Source organism: Dermacentor silvarum, chromosome 11 (assembly GCF_013339745.2).
Source record: "Dermacentor silvarum isolate Dsil-2018 chromosome 11, BIME_Dsil_1.4, whole genome shotgun sequence".
Lineage (NCBI taxonomy): Eukaryota > Metazoa > Arthropoda > Arachnida > Ixodida > Ixodidae > Dermacentor > Dermacentor silvarum.
Genome location: NC_051164.1, coordinates 38,544,639 through 38,569,302, shown reverse-complemented (window position 1 = coordinate 38,569,302; position 24,664 = coordinate 38,544,639). Strand labels below are relative to the sequence as shown.

At 47.8% G+C, this 24,664-nt stretch overlaps 1 protein-coding gene across 1 annotated transcript in view; it reads right to left on the bottom strand.

The window, feature by feature from the left end:
• LOC125941287 (forkhead box protein G1-like) overlaps window positions 1-24,664 on the bottom strand; it is a 108,087-nt gene that overhangs the window by 67,313 nt on the left and 16,110 nt on the right. Inside the window, exon 7 of the mRNA XM_049658272.1 lies at window positions 23,512-23,992. Coding sequence (XP_049514229.1) covers window positions 23,512-23,992 — 481 coding nt within the window. The remainder of the gene's footprint in view (window positions 1-23,511; window positions 23,993-24,664) is intronic.

Here is a 24,664-nt window from a genome sequence, read left to right as displayed (position 1 = left end):
CGGTTGCATCGAATTGACGGAAAATGGGCCATGACGTGAGAAATATTTTGAAAATCTACAAGCCGGCTTGACAATCGTCCGACCACATAAAGAACGCGCTGGAAGTCAGAAGCTTGTGTAGAGAAACGCGATGGTGGCAAAGTCACGCAAAAGCCGCGGAAGGAGAACGCTAGTCCTAGAAGACTGTTGAGTTCTTTAATTGTGGTTGGTGGCGGAAATTGCTGCACTGGAGCGATTTTATCGGGATCAGGCAGAAGGCCATGCTTACTGACGACGTGGCCAAATACTTTGATGCTTTCGCTTACAAAGCGACACGGTTTAGTATTCAGTTAGAGACCAGCCGTAGCAACGCCTAGACCCAAGAACTTCGTCAAAGCGTTGTAGGTTCTGGGAGAAACTCGACGAAATAATGACAATGTCGTCCATGTAACAAAGGCAGGTCTTCCATTTTAAGCCACGGAGTAGTGTATCATACGTTCAAACGTACCTGGTCAGTTGCACAGTCGAAAAGGTGGAAAATTCCATCAGGTGTAGAAAACGCAGTCTTCTCTTCATCCGGCACATGCTTTGGAATCTGCCAATATCCGAAGCGCAAGTCGAGGCTCGAAAAATACTCGGCACCTGGTAAGGTATGCAAAGCATTGTCGATAAGAGGCAAACTTTAATCGATGCAAACGCGCACAGAACCATTCTTTTTTTTAACAAGCACAGCCGGAGAAGAACAAGGGCTTGCTAAAGATGTCACAGCTGTCATACTGTGACAAAATCATGAACGCTGTTTTGAGAGCATTGAAGGCGACTGTGTTGATGCCCTTCAGTATGTGGCCAACGCGGTCAGCTCCCGCAATGTCACTCTGTGCGCGGTGGCAGAAAGCGAGGACGTCCTCAATATAGCATGTATGGGACTCGTCCTGTTCTTGTATGCGCGTGGCCAGCTTCCGTTTCGCGATTACACGCGGATCGAGAAGCGCGCGAATACACGCAGAATTGCCGCTGCGACTGGTCGCTCGAGGCACGTTTGCGTGTATTCGCGATCTTATTTCACACTCGGGAAAACACATTTATGTAGCCCGTATTGAGCAACAAAAAGCTGTATCGGGTGTCTTTCATGTTGCTCTACAACTTTCTCATTGCCACTTTGATAATTAGGACAGTACTTCTTGATTTAGATAAATAATTACGATTACATAATGAAATCTCAGTAAAGAAAAAACTACTGGCGGCTACTGCACTTTACTGGAAACAATGCGCACTAGGTTTGCGTCGCGTAGCGCCGTTATATATATATATATATATATATATATATATATATATATATATATATATATATATATGGTAGCCTCGCCCTAGAGCTGCATTTCAAACCAGGCTGCCCACGTGCCTCTCGAGCGCCCCAGCATCCAGTGCGCGACACTGGGCCCATAATCAGGCATGACACCGGACACTGCCGAGTTTCGCGAAAGGGAAGAGTACAGGTGCAAGAGAATTTAGATTGTCGTGTTGATGTACCCTTTATTCGGCCCCCTTGTCTGCCGGCGTTTGCGCCGTAGTCGCTTTCATTGTGTGTTACCGACTATACTGCACCTCACAAGTCGTTTGCAGCACTGCAGAAGCAGCAGGACTCCTTAGCCAATAGGAAGGCCGAATGCCTCTCGAGATGTGTTCATCCGCGTCGCGTCGTCTGCTCTGCGGATACTAATTCGCGGTATACGACGTGCACGCGCAAAGGTCGCAACACGTGACGCATCGCTGTAACGTATTGACACGTGTACTTGTTTATCTTTCACCCGTGACCGCTTTTCACTGTCTAACAAATGTTAAACGTTATCGCTCGGCGCAGGACGCACCTGCATGTATCGGAAGTTTCTCGAACGTTATCGATGATTGTCTCATGTCATCGACGGTTATGTAATCTGATTGTATGAGCGACGCGAATTGTCTAGAACTTTTTGGAAGACACGCGGGCACCAAGGATTACTCTGGAATCTTGGATTATTCGTGTATAAAAGCCGACGCGTTTTGCCGCTGATCAGATTTTGCCGATCACCGACTGTGTTAGCCGTTATCGTTGTTCTTGGAGTGAAACTTGCTTTTGCGGGCACAGGTTCGCTCAATGAAAAGTCCGTTTCGTCATTCGCAGTTTTTCGATTGTTTTCTTCACCGTCACTACTACGTGACAGTATTATCTATGCAACAATAAACAAAACTCCAATATCTTCATTAATCTGAGTCACGCCCGGAACTGTATTCAGCTGCGCAAAGATGTCACCTGTTTACGTCTCGTACTTTCGGCAGTGCTGCAAACGACTTGTTCGAAGACAGTACAGTCTGTCCTTATACATTGTCTTGACAGGCTTTCTATGACAGTAAATAATATATCCTCTATACCGTACGTTAATTACATGGACAAAAGCAACAGTCTCTGCAAAATTGAGGGGTCTTGTTTCAATAAAGCCAGTACTTTGTGCATCATGGCTGTAGCACAGCCGCCCTTTTTTACGGAAGACATGACTATGGATATCGCCAGGCCTTAAAGCGGGACACATATATGTATCCAGATCGGATCGTGTCAGGACTGGGGACAAGTTCGCTAAATTTGAGACAACTTCGCAAAATCTGGGATATTTGTTAATAATGCGCTCCTTAATTGTGTCGTGAAGTTGGCTTTCCCACAAAAAGGCTTCCTGTAAGGAGAAGTCCACCCCATTTCCTTTGACTGTCAGGGTGCCGATAGAAATCCCATTTACGAGGACAGATGCTAAAGCTTTGTTTGACGACATCGTGCGCTCCGCTAGAACAAGTTACTGGCCTCAGCTAGACCACATTCATCGCCGCCGTCATTTACTTGATTTCGAGCTTACATACATAATACCACGCAGTATCCAAGAAAGCCACGCTAGCCTTGTACATAGATAGAGACTTGGCGCAGCACTTTCGCCATCTTCTTGGTCATCCGGGATGAGAAATGCAGCACATGTGGAAGAATAAGCTAACGAGTGCGGATGCACTTCACGTCCGCTTCGTCTTTCGTAAATGGTTTCGCAGGTCGACATCAACACCTTCGCATCAGAACAGTGCAAGGGATCCTTGGGTGGCCTCTCTTTTGAATCTACTTTCTGGCTCGTCAGCATCTCCCATCCCCCGCTTCCTGCGTCGCCAGACTGCCCATTTTGATGTCCGGGATAACCTCTTGTATTCATGCAACTACCAGCCCGATGGTCGCAAGTGGCTCTTAGTTATCCCTAGGACTTTGCGTTCCGACATACCGTATTTTCTCGCGTATAACCCTCACCAAAAATTGGAAAAAATTGCTTAAAAAGTGGGGGTGCGGGTTATCTGCGAAGATTCGCGAAGGGAGAGGGTGGGGGTCGGTTTCACGGCAACGCGCGGCCTGCCGTGCAGAGTCCGCATTGTCCGCACGCCTATCGACATCGACATGTGTTAAGCCAATAAGAGGTCAACACAGGTTATAGCCAGATCCTCATCCATAGCCTGGTTAGATGCTTTTCACACGCATTTCGCATGAGACAGGTGTCGTTTCTTGTAAGCCCAGTTTGCACAGTTGGCCAGCCTTGTTTAGGCCTCACGAGTGTGTCTCGGCAGCAATCTTTCACAGTGAAAGAGAAACTGATGATCGTAGCCGCTGCTGAAGAAATCGGCAACAGAGCTGCTGCGAGATGGTTCCGAAGACGATGACGTCTTTGAGAGCGGCGATGAAGCCTCGGATGGCAGCAGTGAATCGGACGACATCACTGAGAACGTTGCGGTAGTCGTTTTGAAATAAGTTTGTTTTGAAAACGAAATGATGACTGCGCGTAGTTGTAACTTCCTAGTCCTCATTTCTTTCGGATACGCGTGCGGGTTATACGCGAGGTTATTATTTTTTTTGTTTGTTTTCGTGGAGTTCAAAGTTAGGTGTGCGGGTTATAAGAAAGGGGGGGTTATACGCGCGAAAATACGGTATGCGCGTCTTCCCACACTGACCCACAATGTGCACACCCCGGCGTTTTGAAGACGTATGAGCGCCGGCGGCAACGTTACTACTGGCAAGGAATGTTTACTTTTGTCCAAACGTTTCTCCGCTCGTGCCCGCAATGCCAACGTCGCAAATCTCCGCCTCATCCGGCCCACGGTTTATTACAGCCGCTTCCGTGACCTGCTCGTGCCTTCGACCGTGTGGGAATTGACCTGTACGGGCCGCTACCGCTAACACCTGCTGGCAAACGATGGATTATTGTCGCGGTTGATCACCTTACACGCTATGCTGAAACCGGCGCTCTACCTGCAGCAACCACCAGTGACGTTGCCTCCTTTCTGCTCCATCGTTTCATTCTTCGTCATGGCCCACCTCGGGAAGCTGCTGAACCATAGAGACCGCGCGTTTTTGTCGCAGGTGGTTGAAGCTCTGCTTGCTCAATGCCGCATAGTTAACCGCACCACCACGGCGTACCACCCTCAAACTAACGGGCTTACGGAGCGTTTCAATCGAACCCTTGGTGATATGCTCGCCATGTACGTTTCATCAAAGCATACAAACTGGGACATCGTCCTCCCATTTGTCACGTACGCATACAATACGGCTACCCAAAACTCTACAGCATTTTCCCCGTACTTCCTCCTCTACGGTCGCGATCCTTCCCATACCATCGATACTGTTTTGCCTTATACACCAGACGCGTCAGAACGTCCTCCCGCTTAAGCCGTCACCCGATACGCCGAGGAATGCCGTCAATTGGCCTGACATTGGCTCCGACGACCAACAACGACAAAAAGGAAATCATGATGGCGACGCTACGAATCCGAACTTCGCTCCCGACACACTTGTCTTGTTGTCCGTGCCCTTCTACCACGCCTGGACTTTCGACAAAACTTCTCTCGAAGTATGATGGACCATACCGCATCGTCGAACGCACCTCTCCGGTCAACTATGTCACAGAGGCGCTTACACCGACATCCGATAAGCGCCGCCATGAACGGGATGTTGTCCACGTTCACCGCCTGAAAAAATTCTATGACCCGCTCGTCTCCACGTCATAAGTTGCCAGGATGGCCCCGCTTTTGGACTGGGGGTAATTGTAATGAAGCAGAAGAGCACAAGGACAAGGCCAGCCAGATCGGCTGCTCAATGCCGGCAGTGCAACCAGTGAACCAGCCGGATCGCCAGTGCTTAGCACGAGTGTGAGCCGTTCGGGCAACCAGCTGTTCCTGCTCTGCGTCACCTGCCTTCTCGGTTATAAACAGACGCTACCATCTGAATTGTTCAGTACACCCCTTTACACATAAAATAACATGCTCACACCAAGCAAAATACCCAGCCATCTACCTTCACGCTTGTTTTAATAAAACAATTTGCCTGGGTTACTCAAACTTGCAGCACTACTATTTCAATCAGCAGCGTTTCAAGATGTACTGGACACATTTTAAGTATCCCTACTTTAATCACTGCACTTGCTATTGATGCACTATGTTGGTGTACACAATTGCTACAGCAATTCTTACACTTGGGTGGATGTTTCATTTTCCCTTTAATTACTTCTCTCCACCTAGCGGGTTTCCGCTGAACTATTACGTCAAACAGTTGCCTTTGCTTCGATTTGTTGACAAATTCAACTTCGCCCTGCCATCTGCTAGCCGCCTGGTTAGCTGAGATGGTAGAGCGGCTGCCCTGGAAAGGCGGTGGTCCCGGATTCGAGTCTCGGACCAGGACGAATTTTTCTTCAATTGCGAGGCTTTCTTTCGAGGAACCCGTATGGGTTTCCTTCGTAGCAATTGCTACATTTGGGTGGATGTCTCATTTTCCCTTTAATTGTGTACACAGCGGCTGAAAGGGTTACGCATGCATCGACAACCGGCCACTGTCCGAAAACTTTTCTTTGGGTCCATGGGAAAAGTATTCCGCGTGTCAGCTAAGTATGGTCAATGCTGCTTTTAGTGAGAAAAAATGAACTGAATGTGCAACTGTAACAGGTGTTTCTATAGTCTTCTTCCATCTTCAATTCATGCTCTTATCGTCTCCAGTTCCCTCCTCCAATTTTGTTACGCTTCCCCCTTAGGCCAACGATGAGATGCAGGCACTTTTCAATCATTGTGTATACAATTTTGTACAGAATGTGTTTCTCTGTACTCGCGGACAACTTTGTGTGGCAATGTATGAAAACTACAGAAGCTTCCGCACATGTGTTACTGCACAGAATTAACCGGGCCTGAGTTTGACAGCACTTGCGGTGCCTTGGAAGAGATACTGAATCAGCGTAGCTTCCACGTGAGACGGTTTCACATTTTTTGATACGTGGTAGAGAAAAATCAGGAAGAATGCAACGCTATTTTTTTTCTGTTGATCAGCCTGAACTAGTGCGAATGAGAATGTAGGACGTTTTATTGCCATTAGCATTCGTTAACTACATCAGACAGTTGGAATGGATGGATGGATAAATGCGTGCATGGATGGATGGGTGGAAAAATGGATGGGTGGATGGTTACCAAGAGAAGGGAAGTGCAGTCGTGGATGGTAGAAAACTAGGTGGGGTGATGAAGTTAGGAAATTTGCAGGCGCAAATTGGAATCGGCTAGCGCAGGACAAGGGTAATTGGAGATCGCAGGGAGAGGCCTTCGTCCTGCAGTGGACATGAAGATAGGCTGAGGATGATGATGATGATGATGATGATGATGATGATGATGATGGATCGAATGATCCATGCTTTATGGATCATTCGATCCATATATGATTATCTACGCAGAGCAGCCGATGATGGCACGAAAGTGCAAATGACTGATGAATTGAATTTTCTTGGCTGTGAGACATCCCCATTTGAAGTTATTGTCAACCTAATATTGTTTCATATGAAGATTATGACAGCCTGCGAGGTAGGTGCAGTTTCGCTTCTAGTTCCGTTTAACCGAAGTTCACAAAAAGATGCATTTTTTTAACGAAGTTTGTTAACATTGTTCCTAGGGGTGGCCAACTAAAGTTGGTGTCGTCGTCCCGTTTATCCGGCATTTCCGTTTAAGTGAGTTTTGTTTCTCCGGAGTCCACTGTATTTCGTAATTACCAGCACATACTAGAAAGTGCGCAGAGGATCAATTGTTCTATTTTGACCTTTCTTTCAGGGTCTGCAATACGCTGACATGAAATTATGTATTCGTGACACACTTTGGAGTGCACTTCACAGTGTGAGTTGGTGCCTGTTCAAGGTGCTGTGGGGCAAGATAAGAACACGTTTTTGTCTGGAGCTATATTGCATCGGATGACATGACGCAGATCTACTGACAGTGTATATTACACCGTAAAACCAGGCGTCAATCTGATGGACATGTTTTTATCATTTTTGCCTAGCCATCGACGTCCTTGCTACAAGACGTTTCTACAGCTGTGAGCAAGGAGAGAAGGAGAGTCCGGAATGTCAAATGAAAAAAGAAAAAAAAGAAAGTGTTCACCATAATAGCGCAATTACATTGGCTGCAGTGTGCAATAGGTCGAGGTGCACGCCTATCAAAATGACGGCCCGTCTTAATTTGGTGGATAAATGCTTGGAAATAGAGCTGCCACTATTTTTGCCGTCATTTAGTGCAGCACTTTTTACAGTGTACGTGGTAAGCGAATGGGCTAGAGCACAGCAGTTCGGGCCCCGGCAATCCTGGAACACTCCTCTGGTGTCTGGTACCAGACGCGCCCTTCAGACCAGCCGTGTTCAGGTCGACCTCTCAGATTTTATCTAGTATATCAATCTTTCGCTACCTCGAGACAGTTTACAAATGTGCTACCCGTGATATTCCTTGTAGTAGAGCGAGACAGTTTGGTAACGACAAGCGTCGTAATGGTTTATGAGCCAGGAAATGGCTGCCAATTTCTGGCTGCTGAAAAGATTGCGAAAGCAGCATCGGATAAGCGCATGCGTTGAGAATGTAATAACCGATTAAAAAGCCAAGCAGTCTGTAGCTACCTAACCGGCTTGTTTTTTTTTTTTTTTTTTTTTTTTTTAGTCTTGTCCGGTCGTCGGGGCGGCCTGCGAAAGCAGTGTTTATGTCGTCCTGATGATAAGACGAAATATACGAGTAAGTGTCCGAAGAGGAGGAGGCATATCGCAAACGGTTATCGAACCTGGGACCTTCCGCTCTGAAAGTTGACGCTAGGCCACCTGCGCCACCACGTCACGTCACGATGCGTGAGCGCTCAGCTAAAGAGGATAGTTTGACTAGTTAGTGCTGTTGCTTTTGCTGCGACGTCGTTTCTGGTTCGAAAAACACGAAAACGCTACAGGGATAGCGCTCTGTCCAGGGTTTTCTTTTTTTTTACGTTAAATATTGTTTTTCTTGCTAGAAACAAATGCGCTCTAGCAGCAATTAGTCACAGGGCCGTTGTAGTTGGTGTAACAGAGCTAATCTCAAACAAGAAAGTCGATGAAAGCTTTATCGACAATTAGGGCAATCGAAGCATACACCAAAGGGCCGGTGCAATTCCTTCGTTGGTCGCAGGAATTTTACATGCTCCTGTGCAACTGAAATCATTTAATTAAATGAAGTGGTATTTTAGAAAAAATTCAAGCGATTATATATCACCGCTTTATATGTTAAGAAACAAATTAAAAAAAAATTGGCGTAGCATGCACTGGAGGTGCAATGCCAAAGAGAGAGCGGTGGTGATAGGCACCTAGCTAGTCCAGGCTTTTCGGCTACGCTAAGCACTACCATGTCAACCCCAGCATTTCCCGGAATTTATTGATTATTGATCGATTACCGATTACCTATTGATTGCCGATCAATTGGCTATTGATGACTGGCTAAGTTTAATTAAGTATTCCCAACCGTGCTTAGCTAGACTTGGCCAGACTCAGCTTCGCTATTTCAAAGGGGCATGTGCCATTGCGCTTGGACCCTTTCTTCTGCACAGTCGCCAGGATCGGCCCACAATTTTTCGGACGCATCACGGACTTAATTACCGTCGCCTTGAACAGCTCCGCTATTAAAATTACATTATGCGGTCTTACGTCGAAAAACCACGATCTGATTTTGATGCACGCCGTAGTGTGGAACTCTGGAATTTTTTGGTCTACCTGACGTGCACCTAAATCTAAGTACATGGGTGCGTTCGCATTTCGCCCCCATCGAAATGCGGCCGCCGTGGCCGGGATTTGATCCCGTGACCTCAAGATTAGAAGAAAGAAAGCAGTATACCCTATATATACGCAAAATTGGATACTCACTTGTTTACTGCAGCCTTGCGGCATAAGAGCTGCCAGATGTGTATGATTTGCAGCTGGTGAACGTTGCTCAGGTTCTTATTAATTTACCTGCCATGACGCGAAGCTTTCTGTAAGCTGCTGCAAGAGTAAATTCAATACTGAAAGGTATAGAAAATTCGTTTCTCGCCGAATATCCGTCATATGCGTGGTTACTGCGGCGTATTAGTATGTCTTTCAAAAACGCTGAATATGATCGTGTTAAATATAACTTGTACTTTATATATTTAGCAATCACTGCAAGCACTGTCCTAAAGGAGCACGCTTCAGGAGAGATTGTGCAGCGCAAAGCTCAGCGAACACCTGGATCAGTAAATTATTTTCTGCCTATACCTCGCAGTAATCCAGTCAAGAACGACTCCACATCAGGTTGAAAGCAGATTGAAAGCAGTCAAGCGCGTCGGCATCAAAGTGGTTTGCTGCCAGTCTCTCATATAAACCGCATCTGTCGTCCTTTTTCTTTTCAATTACTCAAAGGTCCATACAATCTTAACACGTCCAACACTATATCGTAATCCTCTGGAAATAACCCAAAACCAATAAACGCTAGAATTAACTCCTATATATATTCTTATTTCCCCAGAACGATTACAGATTGGAGTAAATTTACTACTGATGCAGTATCACAAACGTCACTACAAATGTTTGAAAGCTATCTTTAATTTCTTAACATTGTTTGTACTACATAATATCATTGTGTTGCATTTGTGTCTTATATTTCTGCGTTTCTCAACCTTGATCTTGACTTACGATTTATTTATGAGTTCACTTACGATTTATTTCGGAACTATGTTTGCTGTTTCCAACGGTTCTTGTATATTGTATGCCCACCCTGCTAAGGTCCCTTATAAGATCGCAGTTTCAATAAATAAAATTGAAAAAAAATATCCATGAGTCATCAAAGTTTCCAGAGTAATCGCTGGTGCCGGCTTGTTTGCCAGAGAGAACTGCACAATTCGCATCGTGCATACATTCAATCAGATTACGGAAGGTTCAGTGACAACAGACAGCGGATAGAAGCATGGATCAAGAAACTTCATTTGAGAAACTTCCGATACACGCAGGCGCATCCTGCGCTGAGCGATAACACTTTTTAGACAGTGAAACGGGGTCACCCGAGAAAGATAAACAAGTACACTTGCCAATATGCATGCTATGCCGACTTAAAGTACCTAGTAATACCCATTTAGGCACAGGAAACCTCTCGCACAGAAAGCCTTTTCGATACGCTGCAGAGCGAGGTCCGTTTAACTAAATACTAAACTGATTAAACTAACTATAGGATTTCACTGATATAATATTTCATCGTTCCATTCTTGTGCAGTTGTAGTGTCTTTGGTCAGAAATAAACGTGTCAAGTTGTTCGTATTTTACTCGATTTCAAACTGTGTTTGGATTTGCAGGGTTGAAGCACTATATTGGGACTACATGCTCAGCTTTGCGATTTTCGAGACTTTTTTTTTTTCTATCCTCCTTATACATGGCCGAATTACCGGACAAGATCTTGTAATGTATGATGTCACACTGGTGTGTGAAGCTCCTATTCTATCGTGTTCATAAATTCAAATGCATTCAGTACATTCAAAATTCCAGTTTGAAACAACAATCTAAGCTGATTTAGTGCTTTAATACTGCATTTTGTTGGGCTAGATAGTTTGTGTTAAGGTGCGTGGCCAGCATACAAGTAAAGCCAGTTTCGGTTTCAATGAACATGCGCGCTCCTAGCGGTTGCCGGACATTCTAAGTTATTTTTTAAAATTTCTTTTTATGAATTTTAAATCGGGCTAAACGCGGGAAGTGGTCGCCATCCTGCGTCGTCGAGCTTGCCTCCGCTCCACGGTGGAAGAAGATAGGTGATCCGACGGCGGCGCGAGGCGCGGCCACTTAGTGTGACTCTACGCACGCCGCTGCCGCAAGGGGCAGCACCTGTTCTGGGGGCCACTTTTTCGCTCGCTTTGCTGGCGCTTTTATGGGCACGCGCGGCAGAGGTGCTTTCTTTCGATGCATATATGTCGTTATCCTGCTTAAAACGACTCTATATGGTTGGAGGAACGTCCCTTCATATTTCTGCCGACAGTCCGATTGACTCCGATGCGGCGAGCAGCGGCAAGCGCAGCGCGCCGTCTGCTCGAGCAGACGACGCGTCTCTCTCGTGTTGGAAATGACGGTATTTTGACAGTAAGTGGCATGAAAATTTCTACCTACTCAGGATTTGGCGTCTGAATAACGAAAATTTGCACATGTTTAAGTATGGGTGTTTAAATGCTGACGGAGGTCGCAAATTATCCACTCTTGTGCCGCTGATGCAAGGCCTCCTGAACATGTGCTGCCCCTAGGGGCGGCGATCACTTCCGGTCACACGAAGTGGCCGTTCTCTCGCCCCAGCGCGGGCGCGCCGTCGGAGCTAAAGTCCCTATATAAGAAAAGTACCGCCATCTACTCTTTGCTCCACCGCCTCCTCTCCTAAAACGCTTGCTTTTTTCTTTACTTTTTGCTTCGCGAAAGCCAAGTCGATGGTGGCGCACCTAGAAACTCCACGTTGAAGCTTTCAGGCCGGGCGTGCGCCGCCTGCCGCCGCCGGCGACTGCGGCTGCGCAGAGGACTTTAAACATGGCTCTGAGGCGGAAAAAAAGAAAATATAAAGAAGTGAAAAGCACGCGCTATCATCGTCCAATCGGAGATACAGGAGAGAGAGACGCGGCGTTTATCAAAGGATGGCGGTACTTTTCTTATATAGGGACTTTAGTCGGAGCACCTTTCTTCTTACACCGTGCTCCGCTCACCCTTGCCACTCGCTCAGCGATATCACAAGCCAGATCGCGCTTGGACGTCTGGTTCGGTTGTCATCCCAAGTGTGAAGATGGGAAAGATAAGACAGAGAAGCTTGATCAGGCGTGCGACGAACGGACGACGCAGGAAACCTGGTCGACCAAGCTTAGACGAAGATGGCTAAACCGGGGCATCACATGTGTTGCGCGGCTCTGTGGTGTTCGAACACCGGGAATTCCAGTTCTGTGAAGTTTTTCAGGTTTCCCTAAGGACCACGGGTAAGCACAATTATTTCACTTTGTTTTCTGAGCAGGTATTCATTTTGCAAGAGTATACCAGTTCGGTACAAGCCTGAGTAGAGTGACATAGGAGCAGTGTCGCTCGACCCATTCGTCATGACATGACGGCAGCCCATCTGCTGTCGTTGAAATACTTGTGATGAAGGGCTTGAGTGGGGAGGGGGGGGGGGCGTGTTTTTTGGCTATACATTTTGTTCACACTTTGTCGTCATGCATAGCCAAGGTTAAAAAAAAAGAAGAAAAGAAAGACGCAGCCGTGGTGGTTAATAATTTTCGCATTGGTTTGGATCTTCTGGAATCTATTTTCACTCATTATGTACAAATTTCCGTTGTGAATGAAAATTGCTTCTGTAGATTGTCAGTTTCGCACTGCGTGGAGGTCAGTCTTTTTCCGGTACCGAATGTGTGATTAAAAAAACGACGTTCGACTTTTACTTGTGTTGAGTTTTGGCTGGCCGAGAAATCGGCTAGCTTTAGTTGATCGACTTCACAACACACGAAACAAATTAACGATTGATGATGCCAGGAAGTTATGCTTTTTTATGCTACCCCCCACTATATCTGTGGACTAGTTGAAGTGTAGCCCTAAGCGTAACCGCAAGTTAGGACTTTCAAAGCGACTACTTTCACGAAATGACGAAATGTAATATATTAACCGCGACTATTTGTAATTAACAACGGTTCGCTATATAAGTATTCTTCATTATAATTGCTTTGCACTGGTGCGTACGAGCAATGTTCCAGTGCTTTAGAAAATGAATAGCAGCTTACAAGGTAAACCTGGTAGGATGAAAGCGCTTCATAATACACGACACACTTCAGCGGGTTCTGCTCCGTGATTTGGCCAATGTCGCCGTATGGCCAGCGGACTTGCAAGAGAGCACGAACACAGTCCGCTTGCATGCGAAGTGGGAAAAGAAGGATTCAGCGACAACCATCCTCCTCACGGCTGCGCGTCCTCTCCCTCTACCTTTTGACCTCATCAGTGACGTCATGGAGGCGTTGTTCTGCTTGTGAATTATTTGCAGTAGGATATCCGGCAGCCGCCAGTGGTGGAAGCGGCACTGCCGCCGTGTATCGACATGGGACCGAGCGTCCAATGGGAGGTAAGGGGAGTTTCCGGCCCCTAGCATAACGTTCACGAGGGCGGCGTAAGGAAATGACCAGGGACACCGCTGTTGTCCTGTGCGCTTTCGAACTCCGCACTGAATGGAGCCAAGTGTCCCAACGAAGACGATGATACACGTACGCCTAACGCACTTACGCGTGCCGGCTCGCGTGAGCTCGCGCCCACGCATGCGCAGATGATGCGAGACAGAGTGTACGCGTCGAAGCGCGGCGCAAGCACGCATATCCTCTCCAGACAAATATCGCTGCTCTGCGGCGGAATATTATAACGGTTCGGAAAGCGAACAGTTCACTTCGCCGCTAGCGTGAATAAATGTGCTGTTCCCAAGCAGGAGGTGGAACTGCAGGATGTTCCCGGTTGCTCACTAAATATAAACTATAAATTAAATAATTTCTTGCAACTTTTAAAGAATAAATGTGCGGAGCCGTGTACTTACCCAATGCTTGTATTAACTTCATCATTATCATCAGCCTATATTTATGTCCACTGCAGGACGAAGGACTCCCCCTGCGATCTCCAATTACCCCTGTCTTGCGCTAGCGTATTCCAACTTGCGCCTGCGAATTTCCTAACTTCATCACCCCATCTGGTTTTCCGCCGACCTCGACTGCGCTTGCCTTCTCTTGGTATCCATTCTGTAACCCTAATGGTCCACCGGTTATCAATCCTAAGCATTACATGGCCTGCCCAGCTCCATTTCTTCCGCTTAATGTCAACATGAATATCGTTTATCCTCGTTTGTTCTCTGATCCACACCGCTCTCTTCCTGTCTCTTCATGTTACTCCTAAGATTTTTCGTTCGATTTTTCTTTGGGTAGTCCTTAACTTGTTCTCGAGCTTCTTTGTTAACCTCCAAGTTTCTGCCCCATATGTTAGCACCTCTTATTTCTTATTTCATTTCCTTTCATTCATAGCCGACAGGTAGTGTTGCAAGCGTTGTTACGCTAGAGTTGGCGGGGCGAAGCGCAGCGTCGTCTGCTACCAGGAGCTTGAAAGATGCACACACCAGGCATACACTTCCAGATTGTTCCCAAAGAGAATCAAACTGGCTGTAGTCACCTGTTTCATTCTCGCTGACACCGCAGCCGAGCCCAGCCAATCAGCCCTTCAGCAGCATACGAAATCAACAGGTGGAAATTTAAAGAATACCCCCCCCCCCCTTTTTTTTTTTCCCTGGTTGAGCTGTGGCGGGTGATACCAATTCACTTCGGGATTAAAAGCTTTCTTTTAATTTCAATTCAATGTCACGTGGCCATTCACTCATTCGAAAAGAACGCTCGCAAGGTGACACGTAAATCTCGCCCATACGGCAGACTTTGTGGACCGAAATAGGGTCGCTGCAAAATGTGTCATTAGTTAGATACATAGAAGTAAGCAAGAGTCAAGCGAGCGAGAAAGCTACATCAGCGTGATTGAAAGACAATGGTGAAAGATGCCGAAGGTATATAGTAAACGTACGAGCACTATAATATTAGTTACACGAATGCAAGGAGGACAGTTGTCAACCGTGGCCTAGTGGTGGAGCGCTCGCCTCGGCTGCAGGAGGTTGTGGGTTCGATTACCACCGCCGCCGAGCACCCACTGGTTCAAATGGGCACAAGCTTACCCCGGCCTGGCGTTCGGCTTCCTTCAGGGTTGATACGCTTGGCAGAGGAGCCTGCGCCCTGAATTCCCATCGAAACCCACGTGAGCAAATAAACAAAGTGATGTTTGGGGCACTCCCATAGCAGCCATTTCCCATGTGGCGCGCCAAGCACCTATTGAGGTGGGGACCCCTTCGGGTTAAGCACAAACGCCCCTTTCCAAGCGTTGACGTCCCATAATGGCCGAGCACCAGGCCGGGAGCGCGCTTGTTCCTAATACACCGGTATGCACCCGGCGGCAGCACTTGCCTCCCACAGCCGATGCTCTTCAACGAGGCCATCTGTGGTTGGACAAGAGGCGCCAGAGACAATTCCTGAAACCTCTATTGGGCACTTTTTCGAGATGTGAACCCCTACGAGGGCCGAATACCAGGCCAGTGAACATCTCTACCCATTAGAACAAACCGTTCGGTTCCCGCTGGCACCGGGATTTGAGATCGGTACCTACCGCACACCAGGCGGGTGCTCTACCGCTAGGCCACCGCTGCGGTGGCCTAACGGTAGAAATATGGGCCTGTGTTGCCGATATTTCTGACACGTTTTTATTTTGCCTAATCTGCCCTGTTGCAGATTAGGCAGAGCGTTTTGTTGCAAGGTATTGCGCGTTTGAACGCTCAATACCTTAGTTAATGAATTAATTAGTGCATTTTTTAATTAGTTGAATATGTGTTTCGATTTCCCGTGCTGCTAATATCGCTTCATCGAATAATACAGCTCAATGATAAGAATTACGCTACCTGCCACCGGCGATTACTTAAAATTCCGTAAAGCTTCATTTTGAACACCCTGTATGTACATAAAAATTAATCTTTCCGGCTACGCCAATGGTTCGAGCATCGCCTGCATTGAAAGGTGCCATCTTACTCAGCGCTTGCGAGCAATTTCCGCATGTAGCCCGCAACCAGCAGAGAAAAAAAAATACTCCATCTCCCGCTAAAGGGTACCATGTGTGGATGCGAAGCAGCGGGGAGATGGTTAGCTTGAGCGGGAGATGGTTTCGCCGCAGCGGCCCGAGCGCTCATCGCGGCGCTGCACAGGAGAGAATGAGGCGTGCGCGCTCCGTCATTTTCATACCGCGGAACTACGGTGGCGCCCCCAGTGTAGTATGCAGCTGTCGCACCACCTGTCGTGCACGACGCTCCGGATTCCTAGAGGAGGGAAAGGGGGAAGCGTAGGAGAGGAGAGAGAGGCGGAGGGTCGTGCATGCGCTGTGGGAGTGTGGCCCGCGGACGCCGCTCCATCGTGGATTCCTAGAGGAGAGAAAGGGGGGAGCTTAGGAGAGGAGAGAGAAGGGGAGGGGACGCGCATGTGCTGTGGGGTTGTAGGACGCTGGAGGGACGGACAGAGCCGCCGTCAAGAAATGATTCGTATTTAAAAAAATTACGCCATCTTCCCGTAGGGGAACCCTGAGTAGTATGCGAAGCAGCCATGGGGTCGACTCAAGGTAGTTTTATCAGCTGTATGAACTTGGACATGCAGCAGCAGCACCAGCAACGCACAGAACGTTGTCGACGCCGTCGGCGTTTTGCCCGCGTTCGCACCGAACGCGCGCGGCGTTGGTGACTGTTGCCGGTGGCTCTGGGGCGCCTACCGTCGCGTCTCTAAATTAAGCTGCTTCGCATTATTGCGCGCGGAGCCGCAGGTGTTGCCATTCGTTGCGCAATCCGGAGAGGAGAGGAGGAATGCCGAGAGGAGATGAGACGAGGACAGGAGGTGGAGGAGGATGCGCATGCGCAGCAGGGGTGTGGAAGCACGTCTGTTGGATGGATGGAGGGAGGGAGGGAGTGACATAGCCCCGAGCATAAGATGCTTCGCATCTAAAAGCAAATGAAACACCGCGTGGCATGTGCCACCTGTGAGCGCGAGGAGTGGCTTCACTGCGTAGCTGGAACATAATGACGGACCTATGCGAAATTCTGCTCCCTTAGGGAGCATATCATCATCATCATGATCGTCATCATCATCAGCCTATATTTTATGTCCACTGGAGGACGAAGGCCTCTCCCTGCGATCTCCAATTACCCCTGTCTTGCGCTCACGTATTCCAGCCTGCGCCTGCAAATTTCCTAACTTCATCATCCCATCTGGTTTTCTGCCGACCTCGACCACGCTTCCCTTCTTTTGGTATCCATTCTGTAACCATAATGGTCCACCGGTTATCCATCCTACGCATTACATCGCCGGCCCAGCTCCATTTATTCCGCTTAATGTCAACTAGAATATTGGCTATCCAATATTCCATCGGGAGCATATGCAGTGACTCTACTAGCCATCGGTGATGGAACGCGTCGGCTTTAACGTGCGATGGCGTCCCAAGCGCGTTCGTGACGCATTCACTCAAATTACTAGGTAGTACTGTCGAAACACTCATCTAGCTTACGCTGTGACTGTACTGCCTGTGCCGCGCAGGCCTGGCATTTTTTTTTTCACCTCCCCTAATAAAACAAGCGAATGCTTTGACAAGGAAGAGTGGTCCGCGTCATGATGAAACCCCCGTGTCGAACGCTCGTTTCAGCCCTTCTTCGGCCAATGTTGATTTAAAGTCTCTACCTTTGTTTCAACCTCTTTCTTATATCGGAGAAGAAAAGCTAAGCAGGAGAATGTCGACAGGGATAGCACAGAAGCTCGCAAGAGAGGCTAACAGCAGAGAGAACCCCGATAGCGCTTGACTGTGCAGCCTCAGTCTTTGTTCTCCTTATTGTTTTGGCCTTCGTTAAGGCATCCATCGTGCCACCAGGAACCACAGTATTGGCACCATCCTTGCCACCTACCTGTGCGAAGTGGGCTAATGTATGTGCCGGGTTGTTTCAGCCATGACCGTATCCGATGATCAGAAGAAGGGAATCCGATACTACGTAACTTTTGCTGAGGAGCCCTCGAGCTGTGGCGCATCTGATAAACCACGCTATTATCTACAATGAAATATGTCATCACCTATCACGTAATAATCACCTTGAGGCGCCGGTCGCAGCAGCGGAGTTCAGGCCAGTACTGAAGGCATGCTCGCTTTGTAGGAACAGCAGTTTCAAAATACCTGTCCCCAAACTTGCGGCGAAATGCCCCGCCTTCTCAGATGGAGCTTCGAAGACGGGCTGTAAGGTCCACTGATAAATCAACGCCTTTCAACAGGCAGGAAACTTGATTGTCAGACTTTTATATAGATCCCTAACTAACCCAGGTAAATTTGCCAGCCTTAAAATTGACCACATTTGCTCGTTTTCTTAACCGTATGTGGTTCCGAGGCCATTCACTTTCATCGCCGTCTCTGCATTGATTTTCCGTATGTACAATACCGAATTCCCACTGCCGGGTTCTTGGCTAGTCTTCATTTTGCTAGAATTTGTCATTTCCGGCAAGGCCAACAGCATAGGGTCGTTATTTGCACATTGTTTTTCTTTAGCATTTATTTCGTTGCCAATTTCGTTGCACGCTTTGTGATCGTTTCTTCCCTCTTAATACCAATCCAATGTGGGAATATCCGTCAAAGTGTATGTGTTCCACTTGCATATATGTCTTCATAATTATTTTTACTATCTGTATGACGCGTAGATCATTCGACTGAGTGGCCTCACGCGACCGTCGATAGAGTATTAAGGAATTTGTACATTCTAACGCATCTTTAAAATGTATTTATATCTATTCCCTAATCCTCCCAATTCTATGGCAGTCATCGCTACGATGACTACGTACTACTCGCTCTCCTCTGCCGTCTCTCCCCTCCCTTCCCAGGACAATAATATAAGCGGTAATAGACCAAATAAGTCATTTGACGAAGACTCGTTGTGCAAGTTTCTTGCATGCGTCATCGAAACGACTGTCCAACGGCTGGCATCTGTACAGGTTACTGCCAGCTGATGTCAGGCGACCGAAAGCCGGCGCGCCATTTTCGACGCATATGCGGAGAACTCGTTTACAACGAATAGAATTCAAACTCGCGTTTCACCAAGCGCTGCAAACAGTGTGTAACTCTAAAACTTGGCAGGGAGGTTTGCTTTCGAAGTAATGTATCAACTAGCTCACCGACTGACGTTATTGGCAGAGACGTTCACAGCATCCTGCGGCATCCACGGAATGCCTTTGCTCGACAAGCTGAAGGAGCGGTTCAGAGCTCCCTGAGGCGGGTTCGTTCTGGTTAGAAATCTCCGCGGGCGAACTGTGGTTGGGCAATACTGTGAACGCCCAACGCGGGCGTTAGACGACTCCACAGGTACTGCGGTGGCAAGAATTTTATCTGCCCCAATCATGCACGGCTGTAAAGAGGCTTCATGGCCGTGCATGTACATGAAAGCACTCGTGCTATGTATTCTTAATATATCGTGTCATTGACGTGTGACGTGTCACGCAAGCACATAGATAGCGAGAGATCGGATTGGTTACTCCATTTGTTCACACAATCTATTCTATTCGAGCAGGCGTAGGAACAATTTTGCCTCTTCAAATAAAACTGAGAAGGATGACTTTAAGCACTCCCTACTCACACCCATAGCCGCGATGTCCAGTGTGTCATCACGTGTGAACATTATAAACATTGGGTGCTTAATAGTCCTGCATTTGCCCCGCGACTTAACCCTGCTCAGAGACAAGCAAGCGAGGCTAACTCGATACTATTCCTTTTTTGTCCCAAGCCATCCATGTCAAACGCCACAGTACACGAAAGTAATATTCTTTGTTTTCTCGTGAGCATTCTGTAACATCTTGCAGTGCACCGCTGATAATAAAAATAAACGCGCGGAAATTATTTTTATATAGATTCGTTCAAACAAAATCCTCTTGCTTTTCCAATCGCTGGTACATGATAACTTAAAGGAAATGGGAAGACACATGTGGCGCAACTAAGAGCGAACAACGGCGTTGTAGAGCAAGCAGTGAGATGAGGTATTGAAGTGAGCAAGATTTTCTAAATTTTAAACGTCAATAACAAGTTTGCAGCAAATGCTTATCCGAAAAAGGAACAGGCTGATAAGCTTGATTTTGTCTTCTCTGGCCCAAGGCCCAGTAATCAGTGCATATTCCACTTCGCGACAATTTATCACAGTCGCAGCATCGATCGAGGAGTACATAACAGAGATAATCAAGTTTAGACATAGTTTAGAAGATCAAACGCATCGGAATATTGACCCGTGCATACACTCGACACCGCTGATAAAGGCATTTCAGTGCCGGAAAACCACTTCGACGTTCATGCCAGGACAAGACTAAATTTAATTAAAAAGGAAAGTGCAGTGAACATGCGATAAAGCTTGAGTAATATTGAACCGAGAATGCACCGAACTATCGCTGAACGTTTAACACTTAACGCTATAAAATTTGAAAAAATTTCAAACCAAGGACATGCTTGACCATAATTCAACGGGAAAGACTAAGAAAAAGTTGGGATACGTTGGATTGCAGCGCGATCTGTCAAGGGCATAGATAAATACGCTCTTAGATAAAGGCTAATGGCAGTTCATTTGCCGACACCGGCCCTGATGCGCCCAAATCATAATAATGAAAGCGAATGACGGAAAAGCAACACGAAAAGAAACGAATATTGACAACGACGTAAACACACACACACACACACACACACACACACACACACACACACACACACACACACACACACACACACACACACACACACACACACACACACACACACACACACACACACACACACACACACACACACACACACACACACACACACACACACACACACACACATTATATGTATATATATATATATATATATATATATATATATGAGTGTGGACGAACGTTTGAGGTATTTGAGCACGACGGGATGCTCAACTGAAAATAACGTAATATAACTGGAACGAAAGGCCGAAACGGCATGCATGCATACTGAAAATATTAGCTAAAGGCAAACGCGAGAATCCGCTGAGTACTGTGGGTGCATTCGATTGCGATTGCTTTGCGGCTGATAACGGCTTTTGCTGAGATAGCGCGTGTGTCCACAAAATGAAAGAAACAAAAGATAACATCCTCTGCACGTGGAATAAACAAAGTTGCACCTCGATCATTGAACGCTAAACATTGGACAAAAGCTTAGCAAACTTAGTCCAAAGCTTCGCGAGTGGTAGGCGAGGCTTTAACGAGATCACCTTGAACCTGCCACACCCACAGTTTAGGAAGCCTTCATTGAGCAAGCTTGGTTCACAATGTTTAAAGAAGAATGATCATGTGAACGATAATTAGATGTAAAGTTTATTCAACAACTCTGCCTTGTGAGTGTGATTCCACGGGGAACGACGCTCACTCTTCGCTGCCGGTGAAGCGTCGGTCGGCCTCATCCGAGTACAGAAGTCCGCCGTTGTCGACGTGGGTGGGGAGGCGGCGCCACCACGAGCGCCGCAATGCGCCGTCGCTCGCCACTGGCGCTTGACTCGACGCTCCTCATTACGAAGCCAAGCCGGGTCAAGTTATTGCACAGGCCCCACGAAACGTTCACGAAAGCGAAGCACTCGTCGTCGGCCGATAGCAGTCGCGAGCCTCTGAGCATGTTCCCCAGGCGGCCTGCCTACTCGTGCGGCATCGGTCGCAGTAAAGCCTCCTGGTTAAGAGAGGTAAAAAAAGGAAAACACAAATCAGTGGACAGTTAGCGGTAAATGCGAGAGAACTGCGTTAGCATTATGTGGCACCTTTTTGAGGTCCCGGATGCATGACTGAAACTACGTTCACCACATTGTAAGGTATCCTGCCTCTCGGAGGAAAGAATGACAGCTGACAGTGGTCCAGAGCAGGCCTATATATATATATATATATATATATATATATATATATATATAGTGGAAAAAAAACTTTACCGGGGCTCGACTGCTTGCGGGAGGAACGAGTTGGAGGAAGAGGAGGTGGGCTGATAATAGAACAGCTGGCCCAGGCACGGGTTCTGTCTCGGCGTCTCCTTTCTTCCTTTACACTGGCGTAGTCGACAGCACGTTATCTGCAACTTATCTCATTACAAGTTATTTTTGTGTAATCTTTTAAGCAACATGGGACATTGGTAACGCTTGCTGGCCATATCGTATTTTGCGTTATCATACTTTCTCGGGCTCATGTTTCACGCGGCTATGCTTTCTGCACGAGTAGCCACAGGTTCCGCACAAAGAACGTGCCATCTAGTTCCTGTTTACGATTTCTGCAAGCTTTATAAACACGAGTTTATCCATTCGCAATTTGGCGGATGGGTTTCTAGTATCCAAAGTTTTCCGACTGGTCCCTTCACTCCCAGCATGCATCTTTCTCGCTCGTGGTTCGGCGAAAGCAATAGTCGTAACGCACACATGTTTACAACATCATAGAAATAACCAAATCTGACGCACGACAGGTTTTACTTAGAACCGTGCTTTGTCCACGTAAACCGAAATATGTGCACAGACACCTTCCAACCCTTCGCATTCTGGCGTCCAGAGGAACACCAACAGGCTTCTAACGAGTTACCCAAAAAACCGTGCCCAAACAAGCCAACAAATGCTGACAGTCCGAATGCACACGTGTCGAACACCTCTATGCTGAACTGCCTTCGTTAGCTAAAATAATTACACATTTCGAGTAACTTGTCACTTGCCATGCTAGAAATGTATTTGTAGCAGACGCAGCTATGCGCAGTATGCAGTAATGTTGGTCGGTGCCTTTAGCTTTACCTCGACTTCGAGAAGAGGACGCTGCTGCTGCATGCTGTGCTGGCGGCTCTTGCAATGAGTGTTGCATCACCTGCTGCTGCTTCTCTGCTTGCTGACGTTGCACTAAAGGATCGCCCTAAAGCGACTGGCACGGCTTCTGGAAGCTACCCACGACGGCCTCCGCCAGCGCCACCGCTGTTGGCTGCGACGCCATCGGTGCAGTCAGATGCGCACTCGTTGTCATTGAGAAAGGTGGTGCCATCGGCTGAGCTTACTAGGGAGGCTGCTGTTCCAATCATTCAAAGACCTTGCAGTATCCGCCACTCTCGAGCTCACATTGAGCCAAGAAAGACGCAAGCATTCGGGCCGAGGGCACGTGCAGAGTGATCAGTCCTGCAGCCTACGTACCGGTTGCTCTTTTCTTTCGCGCTCTACGTGCCGTGGCCTAGCATATCCTGTTGCCACGGGAGTGACATCTTCCATTACGACAATCTAACGCGCTGGTCATAACCCTTCGGGTAGCCGCAACTACGATGGCACACAAGTACATCTTCGAAGACCTTTTTCTGCCGAGGGTCTATTAAAGACTGGAATGCCCTCTTCCACATCTAGTCGCGCCCATCGCCGACTCGTCGCAATTTGTCCGTGATTCAACATTTTTTTCTCCGTATGAAAACTCTTGTGATACCTTTATGCCTATGTTGTATACCAACCCCAATCATCGTCTACAATCATGCAGGTTTTAAGCATACAGTGCTGCGGCATTGGCGGCGGTGTCGCCCACCGTGACACACCACCGAAAGTACGTACCGGTTGGAAGTACATGCCGTCCCACAGGCTGGGTGGCGCGGCACAGGCGCTGACACTTGGCTGCTGCCAGGCCTGCTCCTCCGCTCTCCCCGGCGCCGGCCAGCCGACCGGATTCATGCTCGGGGACTTCCACAAGTCCGCCGGCGCGATGTGGGGAAGCGAGGAAGGAGGGCTGCCCACGGAGACCAGGTCGTCCTCCGACTGCGCAGCCGACGTCACCGGCGCGAGCTCGCTGCACTGGAGGGTGGACAGTTTGTGCTTGTCACCCGGTGACTGGGGTTCTGGAGGCGCGAAAAGCGTGTACTCCAGTTCGAGGCGGAAGGCCGACGGCATCAATGTAGCCGTCGTCTTGCTCGGTTGCTCGGTGTTCACGTGTAGGCCCGACGAGAGCGTGGACGCCTCGTCGCCTCGCTGCTCACCTTCGTCGTCGGTCGGCAGGAACAGCCACGGCAGTCCTCCGGGCATCTGCCAGTCACGTGGGCTGCGGTCAGACCCGACCAAACTTTAGGGAGTTTCCCACTAAAGTTGCCAGCCTCCGAAGACCGAACGCAATCACATTTACAAAGCACATTTGAAAGTCAGTTTCAGCTTCAGAATCCTGAAAGTGTGCTTGCTTGATCGGATTTCTCTAGTTCGATCAGGTAAAAGCGTCGTTTGTTTGTACGAAAGAAGAAGGGGAACCGAGGGGCTCGATTTTCTTAATCATAACCACATAAAGCAAACAGACAATGAGGTCAAGAAAAGCATCGGGGAATTAAGTGTTGTTGAAATTAGAATGTAAAAAGTGGTGAAGAAAAGGGAAATAACAGGGTGACATCAGGGTCACCCTGTCAGGTGAGCCTGATGTCACGAAACCGGCGCGAATCTTTCTTTCTCGTGCTTTTAGTTCCCCCAGCCCAACATGCGCCTTCCAAGCTGGTGGTCGCCCTGCCGCTCCGAACGTGCATTTCCTAAGTTTTCCCGCGTTTCAATGCATCAGCAGGTTAGAGAAAGGGCTAGCATTATTTTCTATTCCCCGGGAAGAACGCAATTTCGTGCGCTGGAAGCAGTGGCTTCATAACATAGGGAGAACGGAGTTCGCCCCTTCTAAGCACGTCGTTCTTTGCAAGGTGATTGTTTCCGCCTTCCTTATATTGGTAGGTCCCTTTGCGTA